Genomic DNA, 19074 nt, shown 5'->3' with positions numbered 1-19074 from the left:
AAATGTATTGCACACTGAACTTAAACTCATGCATTTCACTTGCAGGGCAAAAGAGATGCCTTTGTGGCATTTCCCTGGTTTGCATGAGTGCATGTATGCTTAGGTTCACAAAGGGCAAAGTTATTGGTTTTGACCATATATCTTCACTGTAATGTATGAGGAAGTTATCATGATCCATGGAAGTTCACATTAAAATAGAGTAGTTAGCCTTTCAGGTATCACAATATTTCTGTCATCTCTCCCCCCCCCTTTTTTTGATCTGATACGGTTTGTGCAGAGACATTTTGTGCAAAATACACAAGGTGTAAGGGAAAATGCACTCATTTTGGAGGCAAGAAATCTCACAGGGCCAGAGATTTTCTCAGAGAGACATCTCATGTTGAGACAGCTAAAATCGATAAACACAAGGTATTTAGCAAGTATTCTTCACATTGTTGCACACACCACATACCTTTTGCCAGGTTTTACTGCCTGCAGCTTAATTTCCTCAATAGAGGCAAGGATATCCATATCCTGTCTCTGGTTGTCTGATAATAGGAAGGGACTTCTCCACTGATGTTACTGTAGCTGGGCTGAATGTATCCTACTATGGCCTACCACTGTTATCCACGATTGGAAAAATACTGGATTACCCCCAGGGCCTTCCAAAACTATGTTTCTCCACAGTAATAGTAGTTTCCCTGCCCAGGAAGGAAATTTCCTATACCAAGATGAAAAGATTGGGTCTGAGTTTTCTATATGTGACAGTGCCTGATCTGATTAGCTGCCTAGCACTGTGATTGCATGGGCGTTTCGCTATTTTCCATGCCCATCCACCTGCCCACAAAGCTGCCAACAGGTGGGCATTTCTTATTTAGTGCAAAATGTCTACCACACATTTTATCTGGCATAGTGGAAGAGGAGCTCACAACAGCTGCTTCTCTGCTGATCCCAGCTGATAACAGCTTTAGGGCTCATCTAGATGGCTCAATTGCAGCGAGCTGGAGCAGGCTAAATACTAAAGTTTGCACAGAGGTCTCGTATGCCATTTGGTATGATCCACATGGCATATGCACCTCAAGCAACCATATTTGGCCTATAAAAAACCCTCACTCCTTACTCTCTCATTTCTCTTTCCCCTTTGTGAAAGGAAGCGTTGAATTTTTAATTTTTTTTCTAAAATGTACAATAAATCAGTGCTCAATAGGCTTTTAAAAAGAACAATTTTGGTTCATCCCTGTGTTCCTCCATGGAGGAGCAGAGCAAACTTTCCCAATATCATTAAGCAGCTAAGCTTATGATATTGGAAAATTGAAATCGGATGGGAAATTTAAAACCGCAAACTCTGCTTTTGTCCAATCCCAGTTATTTCATGTTCTGGAAACTAACCAAAATTGAGTGATTCTACCTGCACATGAAAAAAGAGGTAGCACCTGACAGGAGCTAAGAAGTTACAGGGAGGAATCTTCTGAGAATAGGCTAGTTCATGCTGGCACTAATGTTGTCTGGTCACTGACAAAAACTAGTCTGTTACCACAGTAGATGAAACAGTGGGACAATTGTCCATTAGTCACACTGATACAGAGGCATGCAGTATAAAGTGTATGCTATTGGAAAGGCATCCTGTGTTTGTCATCTAATGAACTGTACTGTTTATAAAAAAATTGTTATGCAGATTACATAGTGTAATGATGGGAAGAAGTGTTACATCCCAATACCAAGGCTATACACAAAAATGCACTCTTGCCTTTGCTATGTGTTTGAAAACTGGTATTTCCATCACTCAACATTACAACACTTGTTGCAGTGAAAATAGAATCAATGACTTCTGCAGGCAGCTTTCAGCCACCTCACTCTTAATGTTCTCCTTTTCAGCTCTGGCTTCATACTCCACATGTGAATGGACTGATGCACCCACGTCGAAGGAGGTGCTTCCTTATGACAAAGGAGTCTCCTGCAGATCTTAATTAAAGGATATGATCTTTCAAAACAGAACAGATGTGTTTGTGATCATGTGTGTGGCTGACTCCATTCTGATCTCTCAGCCAGAAGGAAGACAGGAAGCCCTGGAAGCTTTAGTCAGTGGCTATGCTCATGTGTCATAATAAGTGAGGATTCCTGGGGAAGCCTGGCATACTGTTCCTGACTAGTGTGTGCACATGCTGCTGATTGCTCTTGCTTCAAATAACAGTGGTTAAACAAGTACAGCCCTTGTCCCATGTTTGCTTATCATGATGTCTGAATCCAATACTCTGGTTTGTTTTCCCATTCCAACAAGCCAAAGAAACAACCCAGCAACACACTCTGGGTTATTCCTCCGGCTTCTGGGAGAGAGAAGAAGATAAACCTAAAGTAGCACGCCTTCAACAGAGAAAGAAAAGGGGGGGGGAAGCCCAGAACAAATCTCAAAATGTCAAAGTAAATGTGCTTTATCATATTAAGCTAGCACATTTCAGCTCTCCGTAAACTCTGGGACCTTACTCAGGGGAATTTTAAAAGCCTGACAAGATCTCTATCACAGTTGGAAGGACAAATGACTGAGGAATAATTTCTTGATTGTTTCAAACTCCGACAGTTTGTTTTCCCTATTTTTTTGCTTTTGCTGATGAAGAAACAAGTCAAGGTATCAAATTAAAACATTCTAATAAGCAAACCATGAATGAATGATCCATAGTTCATTTGGCCAGTGAAAGTCCCAAAGCAGCAACCAAACCAAATGTCCTCAGTGAAATGAAACATGTACAGACCAGTATTACTGGTGGGCACATTTGCCCCAACCTGCTGTATAAGATGCTTTGGTTATATATATTAAGAGTCACATATAGTAGCCTACAAATAATAAAAATCCTAATAGGCAGCTGTTACTTGCCCATGTAATGCCTACCTACACAGCAGCTCATACTGTGAAATATACTACAACACAGGCTAGATGTGTTTTTGACATCAAATAACCTAATAATATTAGAACAAAATCAATAGGTCTTGGCTTCTCTACAGTAAGTAACTGTTTTTCAAACACTGTTGTGAATTACCATCCTGAACAAGCCATGTTTCCTCCGCAAAATCACAATTAATGTCCTTCAGTGTGGGTGTTTGCAAAAACTTTCCAGAAATTATTGATTTGTTGATATATAATGAGCCCCTCTGCAAGACATGCTCCATCTGGAGAAGATGCAGGTCTGTATGCCTGGCTAAGCGAAGTTTAAACTTTTTGGAGGAACAGTTTCATAATTTGGGGTACTTTTAAATCTATCCTTGCCTCAGGAAACGCAGGTGGCCTTGGTGAAGCAGAGCACCTTTGATAAACTTTAGAGATACACCACGTTTGGCCCTACCTGGGGCAGAGAAAGCCTGACTATAATTATACCCAAAGTGGTAAGTTCTTATTAGGACTACTTCAGTGTATAATATAGACCGATGCCTTGAAAATGTTTCAGATGCTTCAGAGGGTTGAAAATAGGACAATGGGACTGTCCAGGACCTATTATCACAGTTATATTATGACAATGTTTCCAATTCATTTTCAGACTAAGGTCATTGGCAATACTGACCTTTAAAACCCTAAAGATTATTTGAAAGTTTGCATTTTCCCATATACAGTCCTGGGTCCCAACATTATTATCAAAAGCCTTCCTTCCAGTGCTCCTGCCATATGAGGCTAAGGAGGTGACTGTTAAGGAGGGGATATTTTTAATGCTGACAGTCCAGTTATAGAATATTCTCTCTCAGTTGGTGTCTACTATGTTTGTAGTGCCATGTGAAGATTTTAAAAATTCTACTTTCACTTTGGTTTAATTTTGTAGTTGCTGCAGTTACAAATTTGCATGGTGTGTTTCATATTTCATGGATTTTCCTCTGTTTCATAAACTACCTTTGAAGTATGGATGTAGTTGAAATACATAATCAGAATTGAAAGCCACCGATTTACATTTCTGGTGTATATATTCTGCCATTACACTGAGTAATTAAAGATTCTTGTACCGAGTTAGTTCGCTCATTTCCCCTTAACTCCATTTCTCCTTTTGTAAGGTTTTATTTAGGAACATGTGATGCCTGTTGTTTCTAGTTTTTTTGTACACTTACCCGTAAGACCAGCAGCTTCAGCAGACAAGAAGGCACTCCATGACAAAAGGAAAAACAGGCCAGTTTCCAACATGGGGAACTCACACAGCTTGGTAAACTTTGTCAAGTGCTAAATACAAATGCTAAGGAAAAGAAATATGAACACTTCCAGGTATCTAAACTGATCTTGCAACAATATTGTATACATTTATGAGAAGGTTAAAAAAAATAAACTCCCACAAATCCAAAATAATGGACATAAGGACCTCACAGAAATTTGGTAAAAGTCAAGTGAAAATGATGTGATTCCAAACTCTGCCTCCCCACCTTGAAGCCAACAGATTGGTGAAAACACAAGGGCTATAATAAAGGTGATTTAGCCCAATGACTTTGAGCTGTGAGCCTCTAGATGTTCTTGGATTATAATTTCCACAATCCTTTATCACTAGGTGTGATGAGTAAAAAGATCAACACATCTGGAGACATAAAACTGGGAATTGTTGATTTCTGATTTCTCTATTTATATGACCATTTCAGATGGAAACACAGAGAAAAATAGATACTATGAGAAAGTAGAGATATAAACATTTGTGCTTTTGAATGATGACTCTTAGGATTCCCCAGATTCTGAGCCATCTGGCTATGCTACTTGAGGAATTCTATGAGTTGCAAACCACAAGCACACATCTGTACAGCTCTAAAATATGCCATGAGTTCCTCCCACTTATCCTGCACTACTGATATTTCCTGAGTTTTGTGTGGTAGAGGCTTTCTGCAGTGCCTCCTAAACTACTGAAAAGTAACAACAGATTACCTAATAACCCAGTAATAGTAAACTGTAAACCAGTTTATTCTTGAAGGCTTTAAACCAGTTGTTCACCCAACAAGGTGTTGAACAGACTTTGACAAGTTCATTTTCTTCCCCAGAGAATGTGCCAAATTCCCCTTTGTAGGGTAGCATTTAGCTTGTGTTTACTTGCACACTGTGTGTATATTCTCTTTTAAGTCTTGGAGAGGGGGATATATTAAAGTTGGGAACAAGTTGGGAGGATGAATTATTTCTGTTCTGGACAGGTTTATGTTTTTGCCCAGCTACAGAAAACAATCATCATCATGCATCATCAGGTCAATTCTGACTTACGACGACCCTTTTCAAGGTTTTTTAGGAAGAGAGTATTCAGAAATGGTTTACCATTCCCTTCTTCTGGGAGCATCCTGGGACTATATGGCTTACCCAAGACCACACAGACTGGTTCTTCTGAGATGCACAGTGGGAAACTGAACTCCCAACTGTTTGCACCAGATATCTTACAGCTAGGTTAATTTAACTGTATGGAATGAATATTTAGCATGAAAATTCCTGGCCTTACTTAGAACTATTTGTGTTCTGAAACAGCTGAATAAATCACTATGATCATGTGGCAAAATTTAGCTTTAATTTTGTTGCATTGGTTCAGTTCAGATAGTATCTAATTCTATTTCCATTTCTCTTTGCTGTTTTCAGGTCACGGAAATGCAGCTGTGACAAAGTCAAATGGCAAACAAGACGATCAAGTCAGAATTAGCTCAAGGATTATATTATTTCAGGCTCAGAGGAAGGTCATCGCTAGCTTGGTGCAGCTTATTTAGCATTAATTTAAGGAAGGGAAAATGGAAATATTAAGATCTGTTCTAATAAAGCAACAAAAAAGATTAAAGTTTAGAGATAATGCTTGCAGAGTTAAAATCCCCACCAACGTAGCTGCACACAAGCAGTTACAAGATTGATTGCACAACCACTTGCATGACTACTTTGTACAAGAGCTTGCACAACGTTGTATTTGATGTCACCATTATGTTAACTGAAAATGCACAAGCACTAATCCCTGGATTTTGCATGAGCAGCATAATGTTATTGAATACAGTCTTTTGTCTGAACCCTTTCGTTTCCCTGTTCTAAAACACCATTTGTTCAGGGTGATTGTGGGGATACTAAGCCTGGCATGCCTTCCCTCTGGGTGCTCTTATACTCTCTGTTTCAATATCCCAGTTAACTTCTGGAGGCAAGCAATCTGCAGCCTTAGGACTGAAAGTGGTCTTAGGCTTAATTTCATGCAGCTCTCAAACTTACATCATCGCTTCCTCCATGGGTATTAAGTTCAGGCTTCCAATACAAGTGAACTGTTCTTTCCACACCAGACTTCTGGAAATGCGTAGAGAGAAAAGGGCATGGAAATAGAGAAACAGTAGAATGGGTGACTTCCTCCACCTTTGGCTCAGACTTAATCTGATTTGGTGCTGTCCACTGCCAGGCTTTGTGGCCCAAAATACATTTCCCACAAGAGAATGTGGCCTTCAACAGAAATAAAGCTCTCTAGCTCAGGTCAGTAGCTTTGGAAACAGAGAAAGAGATGACTGAAATGGGTCTGGAAAGCAAATCCAATGAGGAATACTGAGGGAGTTGCATATGTTTATCCTGGAGAAAACTGAGAGAGATGATACCTATTTTCAAATATTTGGAAAGCTCTCATATGGAACAAGCCTTATTTCTGCTGCCGCAGAGTATAGGGCCTGGAGCAATGGATTCAAATTACAATAAAGGAGATTGTGACTAAACATTACGAAGAAATTCCTGGCAGTAACAGCTGTTAAAAAATGGAACAGATTTCCTTGGAAGCTGGTAGATTCTCCTTTGTTGGAGGCTTTTAAATAGACGCTGCATGGCCATCTGTCAGGGATGCTTTAGCTGTGGTTTTCTTGCATTGGCAGAAGTTAGCCAAAGGACCAAATTGGGTCTCTCCCAATTCTACTATTAAATGATTCTTTGGCTGTGACTTATGTGCTTCTTTCCTTCCAGCTCCATTTGACTCCCAGAAACTCACCATGGTTGTGTGTGGAGACATCATGTCCCCATCAGATAGCCTTCTCATGAGGTGAGGACAGCAGGCTGGACTGCTCACTCTCAATTCAAAAATTGGTGGAGTTTCAAACAGTTCTTGCTTTGTTTGTGAATGTACTGGAGCTGCTCTTCATATCTGATGAGGAAGGGGCTTTGCTGCTTGTTTCTATAATACTGTTTGGCACATAGATTTTAAAATGAAGACATTTTTATAAATATTTGGTCTGAGATGGGCAGGACAATATTCAGGAGAAAAAAATGTGCAAGGTTCTACGAAATGATATATGCAACAGTCTTCCACAAGTCTTCCACTTTAAGTTATATCTTCAGTATGGCATGTGAAAAAGTTTTCCCAAAGAGCCACAGATTTAGTTTCTTTATTAATTGGTAAAATATTCAACCACCTTACTGCTTCCCTAAGACAAAATGCATTGTTCTGTAAAGGAGATGTGCTTGTATGTTACTCTGAGGAGAAAACGTGAATTCCCAAAAGAGAAACCCTGGGGAAAATACTGCCCCCCTTTTTTGGTACTGACAGGTACTTTACCCAGAAATCAGAAAAATGTGGAAGTTTTTTTAAAAATGTCAGACAAGATTCTGTTTACTGCTTAACATCTCTATTAATACTTAATAGAGATTTGAAATAGTAAGCAAAACCTAAGAGAGGTTTTTTTTTGGTCCTGATTGCTCATATCAAATTCTACACACATTTTAGAAAATAAACAATATCTATTTGTGACAATTTAACTATATACATATCCAACAAGCACACCAACAGCATTCTTTACAAGGTACCGAGTGTGTGTGGGAATACGATTAGCAAACACTCACCACCAAACTAGAAGAAGGTTACAGAAGATTGTTTCCACTGGACCTTTTTGTGTGTTGTTGTTCACTGGCAGCATTAAGAGATTTACAATCTCTGCATTTAAGTCACAAGATCCAGTGCCAAGGCAAAATTGTGTGTGTGTAAAATGATGGGGTTCAGATCTTAACCAGATCTTAACCAGAAATAATCCTCAAGTGAAATAGTTGCACAGCTGTACTCAGTTTTGCAATGCCTCATTTTCCAAATATACTGACTTTGAGGTGTTTGATAACAATCAACAAAGGATATCAAAGCAGCGACAACTGCATAGGCAGACCCCATAGCAAATGATCCAGCAAAAATCCCAAGAAAATTCCCCACGGACTGGAAGAAGGCAGCAGCATCAAAAGCATTGGGATTCTCTTTGGGACTGTAAATTGATATCGAACTGGAAAGGAGACAAAAGAGGAGAGAGGAATAACAAATTCAATCACACGGCATGGAGACTGAAATCAAGAGCTTAAGAATGTACTTTAGTAAGAACTAGCAATTGCTCCTCAGGGCTCCTGGCAGATTGGAAAGTCATAGGGAAGATGAAATAAGAGTTTGTTTTTTAAGGCAATATCATGTGCTGTTGTCGTTTCCTGCCAGTCAGTAAACATTTTTTGCACTCCAAGTGTCATAAAGAGTATTATTTCCAAGCCAACTAGACATTAAACATGGTAGGTATGTAAGGAATCTGCAGGGAAATAGATAACTTTGAATTATTTATTGGCCATATGTCTTCAGCCCAGTTATACATTCACAAATATTCCTGATAAAAAGGGGCACTTTTATGGGTTGCTCACAAATGGGCAACACAAATCATGGTATGTACAAAATCTGTGGAAGCGATCTTGTCATAAAGCATTATAGTTGTTCCATTCACTAGCTTCACCCTTCATAAACAGAATTGTGGGCATGTCAACAGCCTCACAATATGAAGCCCCCGGGAAACACAAATCAAACATTTCCTTGTGGAAAAGAAAACTGATGCCTCCGCCAGAGGTCTTCTTTTATATCCAAGTCTTTTGCGCTTGACATCAAGATTATATTCTTGTGGGAAATTAGTGGGAAGATCATCTACTTAAAACATTTTTGAGGGCATCAAACTTCCTGCTCACCAGCAGAGACTCGATACTCAGAATGCTAATAATACTGCCAAGTCGACATGCGTTGCTTTTTGCTATAACATTAAATATAAAGGATATGCAGTAGCCTCAAGGATCCCAAATACTAATTAAGAAACATTTCAGATTTCTATGGCTCTTTTACTTTTAACACTTCAAGTTTTCTCTACTAGCTGTCAAAGAGCATTTGTCACAGGATTCTCAAAAGCAGTGTGTATTGCTGGAAAATGCCGGGTGTCTTAAGCATTAAACTTTCAGAATTATTTTGAACTGATATTAATATTTTACACCTATGAATATTAAGAATGTGCCAGGCTGACAAACCTATGTACTCTCATCAGCAAAACCATGAGAGATGTGGCATTGGTTTATGAGTCACTTAGAAAAAAGCCTACTCGTTAAGGTGTCTAACAACATAATTTTATCTGTGTTTATTCAGAAGTAAGTCACACTGTGTTCTCTAGGGCTTACTTCCAGGTATGTGCATAGCCCAGATTCATAAGTTTCAAAGTCATTAAGACCTAGTTTAAGCATAATCACGAATGTGGATATGATGAAATCTTACTGCTCTGTGCTCAGTCCATTAATAACATCTGAAGTTGTATGTTACATGGGTTATGTGATTCATGAACATATTTTCCAGCTGAGCATCAGAAGCTCTGAAAAATGGTAACACTGGTGCACAAAATACCCAGTGACCCATATGATGGGAGAGCTTCAGGAATAGAGCAGCATGTTCACTAAGCACAGGAAAACAACATTTTAATTGGGCCTAATATGTTAGTGACTACAATTTTAGTCATTCTGTACTATAGTCTCACAGGAGCTTACAACAGATCTCTAAATATTAATAGAAGATTTCTCTAGACAATACAAGAATGGACTGTGAAGGTACTTAGAGAGACTTTTAATGACATATGTAGCATGCAGAATTATGAGGCAGATTCAGATCTTATCCTCATATGGAAGCCATTGCAAAATATGTCCGTGTGGCAGAAGCCTCTACAGGCACCAAAACAGTTGGAATCCACTTACTACAGAGAAGGTATCAATGGTATATTTGGCTCTCCAAATTGTTGTAAGCAGCTGCCAGAAATATGCAATGCTGGCAAAAAAAACCTTTCTACCTACCTATTCTATGCAATAAGATGATTTCAGAAGTTATAGCTCTTATGTTGAGTGGCATAGCAGAGAAAAATGTTTCCCAACAGTTCTTGCTTGGAGGCGGGGGAGTGACTTTACAATTTATCCCATTTTGTTCTCCTGCTGGGACATTCAAGTTTCATCCATTTTGTGGTCATTACACGACATACGAGTAATTGTGAACCATCCTAGCTGTTTTCCTCCCCCACTGGATGTTTTTGATTCAGTGGCATGGGCTACTGTTTTTTCTCGAGTGACCTGGAAAACACTGTTTCACTTTGGCTTCTGGCACGTGTGTTCACATCTACGTATTACTCCTTCCTCCCAGGATCACTGGCCACCCCTCCTCCTCTGGTAGTGTACACCAGAAACACCTCTCCTCTTCTGCTGGCTCTGTTCTGAATGTTATTTTATTTTATTTTTAAAGTATTTATCAGATGCAGTGTTCTGCCAGATAAATGCTATAACAGATAATATCAAATAGCTTCCCCAAATGAGAGAAAGACTAAAACATGTGCTAAATCAGCCAAAATGCAAGATGGGGAAAACCCTTTCCTCTTCTATTGACTAATTTCCTGTATTTAAAACACTTTATCAGGTACAACATGATGTCAGATTGGGTCAGATAATTCCAGAAAGCTTGCTCTAGCTCTAGTGCAAAGAACTTAATGTTCCCACTATGAACACACAAACAGTGGACAGTTGTAAACTGAAGAAAGGGAGAGGGGGAGATGAAAGGACAGGATGGACTCAGATAGCTACCTGTTCCTTTAAGAGTCAAATGGAATGTGTGAAAACAAAAACAGTAAGGAAGCCATTGGCTGGGTAGAGGGTGCATGAGTCCATAGCTGATCTTCTGCCTTTTTTTGTCTCTTGACCTCCTTCTACTCTATCACAGTTTCAGGAGCAGAAGGAGGACAAGAAATAATCCTTGATCATCGCTTTCCCCCTGAACCCATCTGGGGAGTGAAGGTGGATAGATAGGAGGAAATAGAAAAGGAGAATGGAGACAGGTTTGATCCCCACACCAAAAATCTGACTTAAGTGAGAAATACAAAGGAATGAATATTCCATGAATCAGTAATTTCTCACAAATATTGCAATTTGTTTTTTTATTCGTCCCCATGTTTATTTACTGCCTTTTGCCATCTGAGGCAAATTGTACATCTTTGTCCCAACTCGACAGAAAACTCTAATACTGTAACACATGTTGGTAATCTCAAGGATCGACTACTGCAATCAATGATCTCTATGCGGGGCTGCCCTTTAAGGTGATTTGGAAGCTGCAACAAGTATAAATTGTGGCAGCCAGGCTGGTCCCAGATACATCTGAATTTGACCATATTTCACCCATCCTGGCCCATCTGCACTGGCTGCCAGTATGCTTCCAGGCCAAATTCAAGGTACTTATGTTAACTTATAAAGCTCTTTACAGTTTAGGACCTCACTATTTGTCAGAGCATTTCTCCCTTAGGTCATCCTCCTGTCCCACCCACACCTCCCAATCCTTGATGCTGCAGGTGGCCACTCCAAAAGTGGCCTGAAGTGGTCAACCAGAGACCAGGCCTTCTCGGTAGTGGCTGCCCAGCTCTGGAACTCCCTCCCTGTGGAGGTGCGACTGGCATGTGACACATAAACATGTGAAAAACTGGCTTTTGACCGAGGCCTTTACAAACCTCACCCCTTTGTAATATTAATTTTGTACTGCGTTTATGCTGACCCATGGTTCACCAAATGGGTTTTTGGTTTTACATGCTCAGTTTTTGTTTTCAATTGTTTTATAGTATATTTTTGTTATTTTCCCGAAAGCTGCCCAGAGTAGTGCTTTGTCCACTAAATGGGTGCGGTACAAGTTTAAACAACATAGGCATCCTTCAGTCTCGAGAGACTATGGTAACATGCTCTGAACTGAGGAGTGTCCTCTCCAGAGCGTGAAGCCTGGGTAAAGTAATATGGAGGATAGGCTGTTACCCACGCAGCAAATCCCCCCTCTCCACGCTGCTGAAATGGTCCAATGGAAAGGCAAGAGCCAATACAGCTGGTTCCAGCAACATCGCAGGAGTTGGCAGAACGACACGAACCGCCTTCGGGACTCCAGCTCCGGAATGGACTGGCAATTTGGCTTTCAAATGAAGGCAGGCCTCTTAACCCCACTCACAATTAGAAGTAAAATTCCAGAAGAATTCCAAACTGGAAGTTTAAACAAACAAACAAATAAATTCTGATAATTATCACAAGTAGTAACCTTGTCAAACTTGAGTAGGGATCCAGCATCTATGGATGGGAAACGGGCAAGGAAAACAAAATAACCAACTGCTGAAGTGGGAAGCCAATTATGAAAAAAAAACTCTTATTGAAGTGTGAGTGTTTTTAGTCAAAGCAGAAGAACTGTTTCTGTGTAATCGTTTTTACATGGTTCAGTTTTCCTTGATTCTGTGACAAAATGAGAAACACTTAAATGAGTGGAAATCAAAAGAAAGCCACAACTCATTCATCTAAACTTTAGATTCTAAAGTGCCTTTTTGAATTTCTAAATACCTAAAAAGCAGTAAACACTAGTAATAGCTGTCATATCATGGAAACATCATTCAGATGGTAACACTGTAAATTGCTATCCTTGTTTAAGAAAGAAAGAAAATGCAGCCAATGTGAAACTGCATTAGTACATTGGTTGGCAATGCCAAGCACCACTGAAGTGCTTTCTATTCATTTTAGGGGAAGATATGTTGTTTGGTATTCGAACATACCGTTGGTACTGTTGATTTTTTTTCCTGTCAAGTCCATTTCAACTTATAGCGAACCTATGAATTAAAAGCTTCCAAAAAGTCCTAATTAGATCATGCTTCATATTAGTCAGGGACGTGGTGGCACTGCAGGTTAAACCTCACAAGCCTCTGTGCTTCAAGGTCAGAAGACCTGCAGTCGTAAGATCGAATCCACGCAATGGAGTGAGCCCCCGTCGCTTGTCCCAGCTCTGCGCTGGCCACGTGACCACAGAAGATTGTCTTCGGACAAACACTAGCTCTATGGGTTGGAAATGGAGATGAGCACCACCCCCTAAAGTTGGACACGACTGGACAAATTGTCAAGGGGAACCTTTACTTTTACCTTTACCTCATAGTAGTCATGTGAAAATCTCTTGGTCTTATTTTCTTTATGTTTCTCAGAATCTCACTGGCATTCTCATCCCGTCTCAGTTCCATAAAAGATGGCAATATTTTTGTTCCATTCCTGCAAGGAAATTTATGCATATTTTATACCTACCTCCCCCCCCCCCAAATGTGACCCTACTTCTACACAGTGTAATAATGGATACATATTTTATAGTCAATAGAGCACACTGGTGAACATTTTTCAAATGGATGAAGGATTTTGTGTGAATTTTTTCCTTCACCACAACATACTGCAAGCCTCAATACTATGGAGGTTTATGAATAGAGGGACTTTGTTTCATTGCCAGTCCTGAGAGAATATTTTTGCAGGAAAAGGAGAACACAAAGAACCTCCATTTCATACATGCAAAAGATCACAAATCCAAACTATCCCTGGCATTTGTTGAAAGACTTCTATTTAGAGCCAGCAGGTATAGACAATATAGACAGTGGTTTGGTTTGGCTCCATAGGAGGCAACTTCATATGTTCACCAGTTTCAGGAAGCATATTGGCCTATCCCCAGGGAAACATATTTTTAAACACAGATATTAGTAATCTATGTACGGTCTAACATAACATAAACATCTTGGCCACAACAGCACATTCAGAATGTTAGCATTTTATGTGATGGCAAATGTATGAGAAACATTACCAAGTTGTCCCCTTCTGGTATCCCTTCTTGCATAGCCTGACTTTTATTGTTAGCAATCTCCACAGGACTGGAGTTCAAAATACATACTAGTGTGAGAGGGGGAAGAATGGCAAGAATCCCCAAACAGCATCAGTAGGCCAGGGCAGCTGCATATTAAATGAATGTAGGCGGAGGGACGATTTCGAGGTTTGCCCCCAACAGATTGTATCTGCCCTTGTAATAGTGAAAAAGTCAAAACAGTTGGGCATGTTCTCTTATATTGCTATTGGGATTTGCATATGGAGCTTTTACTTCCTATTATTTGTAAATTTCCTGGGAGATCAGAGGAGTATTATGTACAGTTGCCACTCTCTGACAAAACCCCTTATATTACAAGACAAGTGGCCAAACTCTGTGCTGCAGTGATAGGTATTCGTGACCAGATGTTAGGATTGCGATCTAAGACGGACAATATAATCCTTTTATAACGTAACACTGGCCAAGGTTTCACCTATTTTAAAGATATAGTCAGCTTAGCTGATTATGATGTTATGAATTTGAAAGAAGGGGCTGATTTGTCAGGATTTTAATGGAAGAATGTATAATTCTGCTTAGTTTTATGAAATTGCAATTGCATGTGTTTATTTTTTATTGTTCTGGTGTTGCTGGTCTTTGACAGTAATAAAGTTAATAAATGAATGAATAAATGTAGGTGAAAAACAGTGGAAAACATACAGGGGAAGGGAGCATTGGGATTGTATTTAATAGGGAGAGCAAACTAGATATTTAAGATAAATCTCTGAACATGACATAAAACACTAGAAGAGAGATTGCAACAAAAGGAAAGCAAATGCTGAAACCAAACGAAAAATAGTGTGACATCTTACAACAGATCGATACAGACTCATCTTTAGCTCTGAAGTCCTAGGCTGGAACGTAACCATGGGCCTCAGTCTGACACTCCCTAAATGTGGAGATGCTGTAAAATAAAGCTGTGTGGAAGTTCACACTACTTCCCTCTCTGTGGACTGAAAGTGTATACAAGCTATTGTTCTGTGTCACTGCTGTGTGAAGTTACACAGTATGTGTACATAAATATATACACACAACTGCTCTGTAGAACAGGAAACCTTGACTGCCCTAAGGCTGTTCCTTACATAAGGAGTCCTACGGGGGCACACATTTCCTTCAAAAGGCTACCCAGTGCCCACCCCATAAGGGAACACAGCTAGTACACAGGTCAAAAATATGGTTTTAATTTTGTATATAATTGCTTTGTTTTATGGTAAACAACTGAGGGACCTTTTGGTTTTAGGCAGCATATAAAAATCATAAATAAATAAAAATGCCCATGAGCCCCATTCAAGGTATGAGGGGGAATCTGTATGAACCTTCTACTGTCTTCTTTGGATGGTTATTTTTATTTAGTTTTTCTGTTATAGAGTTTTTCATTTTTCTGCTATTGGCTGCTAGATTTCTCATGAGGCAGCTGATAAGTTTACAAATTTCTCTGTTGGGGGGGGGAAACAGCCATAAAATGGGCCCCAAAGAATTGGTCCCCCCCCCTTAAAACATTTTTTAAAGTGTACAAGAAAAACACTGCTTGTACAATTTTGAAAAGAAAACTACATTTCTATTTGTGAAGAGAAACAAATCTACATTCATCAGCTGTTGCTAATTAAACAACAAGAGATGACAAGTGAGGCCTATCAGGCCGATTATGGCACCTTGAGTGCATTGTGAAGCATGGCACCACAAGATGTATGTCAGCAGCCACCCGAGAATAGCAATAATCTCCCCTGAAATTCACTGCCTCAAATCCCTTGTACCATAATGAAATGGAAACGATAAAGATAAGGCTAAAAGGATCTACCACGGCATTTGCTACGCTTAGGGATGCCGCATAAGCTTTGCTCCAGTAAGCTGTGCATCATTATCAGCTGCACTAAGACTGGAGAATGGCACATTCATGTTACTAATTCATAAACCTATTAAAAGGACAAACCACAAGTTCTACCCATTCCTTAATTCCAGGATCTAGAATTCCATTTCAGTTGAGCTGAGAAAGGTAGCATTATTGAAAACTTATGAGCTGTGTCTAGGCTGATTTGTTTGTTTTGCATATTGCATTATAAGTGCGTTGAGCTGTGGCATTTAAAAGATGCTGCAGTCTAATACTGAGGCAGGCTGAACTGAAGGCTTTTTCTATATTTATTTATCTGCTGTATATCTCACACTGCTAGCTAATGCCCTTTGGGATGGTTTACTACAATGCAAACCTCAAATTGGTCAGCAAAGCAACAACCAAAACAATAAGGCTGTCAATTCCAATAGTCAAATGCTAAAATATTAAGAGGGTTTTAAAGCCTGCAATAAAACTGACAACAAGAGGAACATATTAAAAATTTAAATGCCTTCTAGAAGAGGAAGACATTAACCAGGTGTCTAAATGTATAGAAAGAGGATATGAGGCGGATCTCCTTCAGCCTAGCAGTCCATTGATGGGGGAGTGGGGGAGGGGCACTTCAGAAGAGGCACTTTCTCTGGTAGCCTGCCATGGCACCATGGCGGGAAGAGCTTGCAAAGTAGAGCCTCTGAAGACAACCTTAACATTTGGCCTACAAGGGCTGTTTTCTGTTTTCCCCTAGAAATGGATGGGGGAAATATGTGCCTTTCCAGATGTTGTTGGACTATAACTTTCACTGTCTCTCATTCAACAACACCTGTAGGGCTACAAGACACACACACACGCGCGCGCGCACACACACACACACACACACACAGAGAGAGAGAGAGAGAGAGAGAGAGAGAGAGAGAGAGAGAGAGAGAGAGAGAGAGAGAGAGAGACTCACTAGAAACCCTGATAATATTCAATACTACTTTACCCTTTGTAAGAAGTACGGGTAGACCAGAGTGGAGGTGGTACCCCACCTTGAAATTTGAGGGAACATAGGTGACTCATGGTGCAGGGAAGGGGATGCCTCCCTCTACCATTCTGGAATTAACTGCACTCACACCCTACTTGATGGATGATTTGACAGGGTAGGGACAGGGAAGGTGATGTGATCCTTGCGACAAGGTCATTTATAAGGTAGGCATGAGGATTAGAATCTTCACTGTAGTGTATGCATTACTGTTCAATGAGAAACAGGGTTACACGTGCCTTTCACGCAATGTTATATCATGGGATTCCTGGCCTTTGCAAATACAGTATCTGTCACAGGCAGCTTATGATCAGAGATAGGGAGAATTTGGGGATAGAGTGCTATCCCATCAGTTCAAGAGCTGGCTGCTATATCTGTCTATAGTAAATGTATGCTTGTTAGGGCTGTGGGCTCAGGAGAGGCACACATTTCATGAAATATGGCTATGGGGACTATCAGGACGACCATCTGAGCTTCAGAAGTTATCACTGTCTCTCCTTTGGTGGTTATCAACTATTTCATTCTACTTTTACAGCTACTGTGTTTCTTCTGTTTATGAAGTTATGTCTTTCATATTTTTGCCAGCAGTTATAGTGGATCAATTTGAATTTATCGTATTGTTAATAGTCCTTTATTAATCTGTGGTATGTATTTACAGGGGATTCTTTTTATGTCCATATATAAAGGTGATGTATGCATTTTCAAACTCTGCCACATGGCATTTATCTGTCTGTCTGTCTGTCTGTCTGTCTGTCTGTCTGTCTGTCTATCTATCTATCTATCTATCTATCTATCTATCTATCTATCTATCTATCTATCTATCTATCTATCTATCTATCTATCTATCTATCTATCTATCTGACATAATTAAATGCTTTTTGATATACATAGTAATGCATTCACTTTAATTGTTATGGCAGTTGTGTTCCTGAGAGTGTTAAACTGCTGTTGCTTTGCCATTGTGATGGCTACTCTTGCAACTGTTTTTATATGCAGTATTATTGCATTATGTCATGCATGGAAAATATTTCAACCCATCTAGGCAAGACCACAATTCTGTTTATTTTCACCAACCATGAATAGCTTTATGTGCTAAATGACATCACACAGCAGCACTGCAGCAAGACTAGGTGAAATCTAAGAGGATCAAAGCTTTACAATTGTAAGATGAAACCTTACTATTTGTTGGTAGATATGTCACTGTTTCTAAGAGTGTAAACTATTCTTAGAGGACTATTTATAGCTGACTATGCTGTATGACATGCTTTATTGTTCTGTTATTTCTAAAGGGAAGAACACTGCTTCACATTGGTAGAGCTGGATGGGAAATCTTTCTGTGTCTCCATATTGTACCAAAGGCAGGAGTGTAAATCCTTTTAACAGTCAATTCAACCCATCCGTAACCTTATTTACTGAAATGGAGACACAATATACTTGTTCGACCTTGAGAAGCAACTGTTTTCTATAGGCAACAAGTGACATCCTCCTTTTAGGAACCCAAGACAGCTTACAAATGTGTTTAAATATAAGTGCAATTGAAGAAACACAATGGCAGAAATCTTGTGCCAATTCACATGCACATTGCTGCTCATGAAATGCTTCCTCTGATGATTTTGGAGGTGCACATGATTTTGGCACATTGTATATGAGTTGGATGCACCCTGAAACTGCTTTTTATCAATGGCAATTTGACTTTAAAGGTAAAGGTTCCCCTTGACAATTTGTCCAGTTGTGTCCGACTCTAGGGTACAGTGCTTATCCCCGTTTCCAAGCTGTAGAGCCCTCGTTTGTCCGAAGACAGTTTCCGTGGTCACGTGGCCAGCACAACTAGACACGGAATGCCATTACCTTCCCACCATGGTGGTACCTATTTATCTACTCACATTTGCATGCTTTCGAACTGCTAGGCTGGCAGGAATTTGACTTTAATCAGAGGCAATTTGATGATGATGATGTCATTAGCGCTCTGCACATGGAGGATTTCAGCCAATAAATTACAATATAAAACAATATTAAATTAATCAATTATTTAAATGCTTCGTACACTTAAAACCAGCTTATGACATTTAAAGACAATAGCAGCAGCAGCACACCGCCAGTAATAGGCCTTTCTCTAAAGCAAAATACTTGTTTAAATAAACATGTTTTGGCCTGCCAGTAGAAAAACATCTAGGAGAGACTCCCTTAGAAGGGTGTTCTAAAGCCTTGGACAATCTACTGAGAAGGCTCTCTCACTTGCCCACACCAAACACACCTATAAGCATGCTGTATTGAGTGAAAGACCTGTCTTAAGGATCTAATGGCCTGTGCAGCCTCATATCAATCAC

The 19074-nt window shown here is 39.7% G+C and overlaps 1 protein-coding gene across 1 annotated transcript in view; it reads right to left on the bottom strand.

Moving 5' to 3' along the window:
• The window catches only part of SLC9A9 (solute carrier family 9 member A9), a 383628-nt gene that overhangs the window by 228256 nt on the left and 136298 nt on the right, over positions 1–19074 (bottom strand). The window contains exons 10-11 of the mRNA XM_078389136.1: positions 8037–8175; positions 4063–4168 (exon numbers count right to left, since the gene is read on the bottom strand). Coding sequence (XP_078245262.1) covers positions 4063–4168; positions 8037–8175 — 245 coding nt within the window. The remainder of the gene's footprint in view (positions 1–4062; positions 4169–8036; positions 8176–19074) is intronic.

This window comes from Pogona vitticeps, chromosome 3 (assembly GCF_051106095.1).
Source record: "Pogona vitticeps strain Pit_001003342236 chromosome 3, PviZW2.1, whole genome shotgun sequence".
In the NCBI taxonomy this organism is placed as follows: Eukaryota; Metazoa; Chordata; class Lepidosauria; order Squamata; family Agamidae; genus Pogona; species Pogona vitticeps.
Note: the sequence above shows the minus strand (reverse complement) of the source record. Positions and strands in the feature narration are given on the sequence as shown.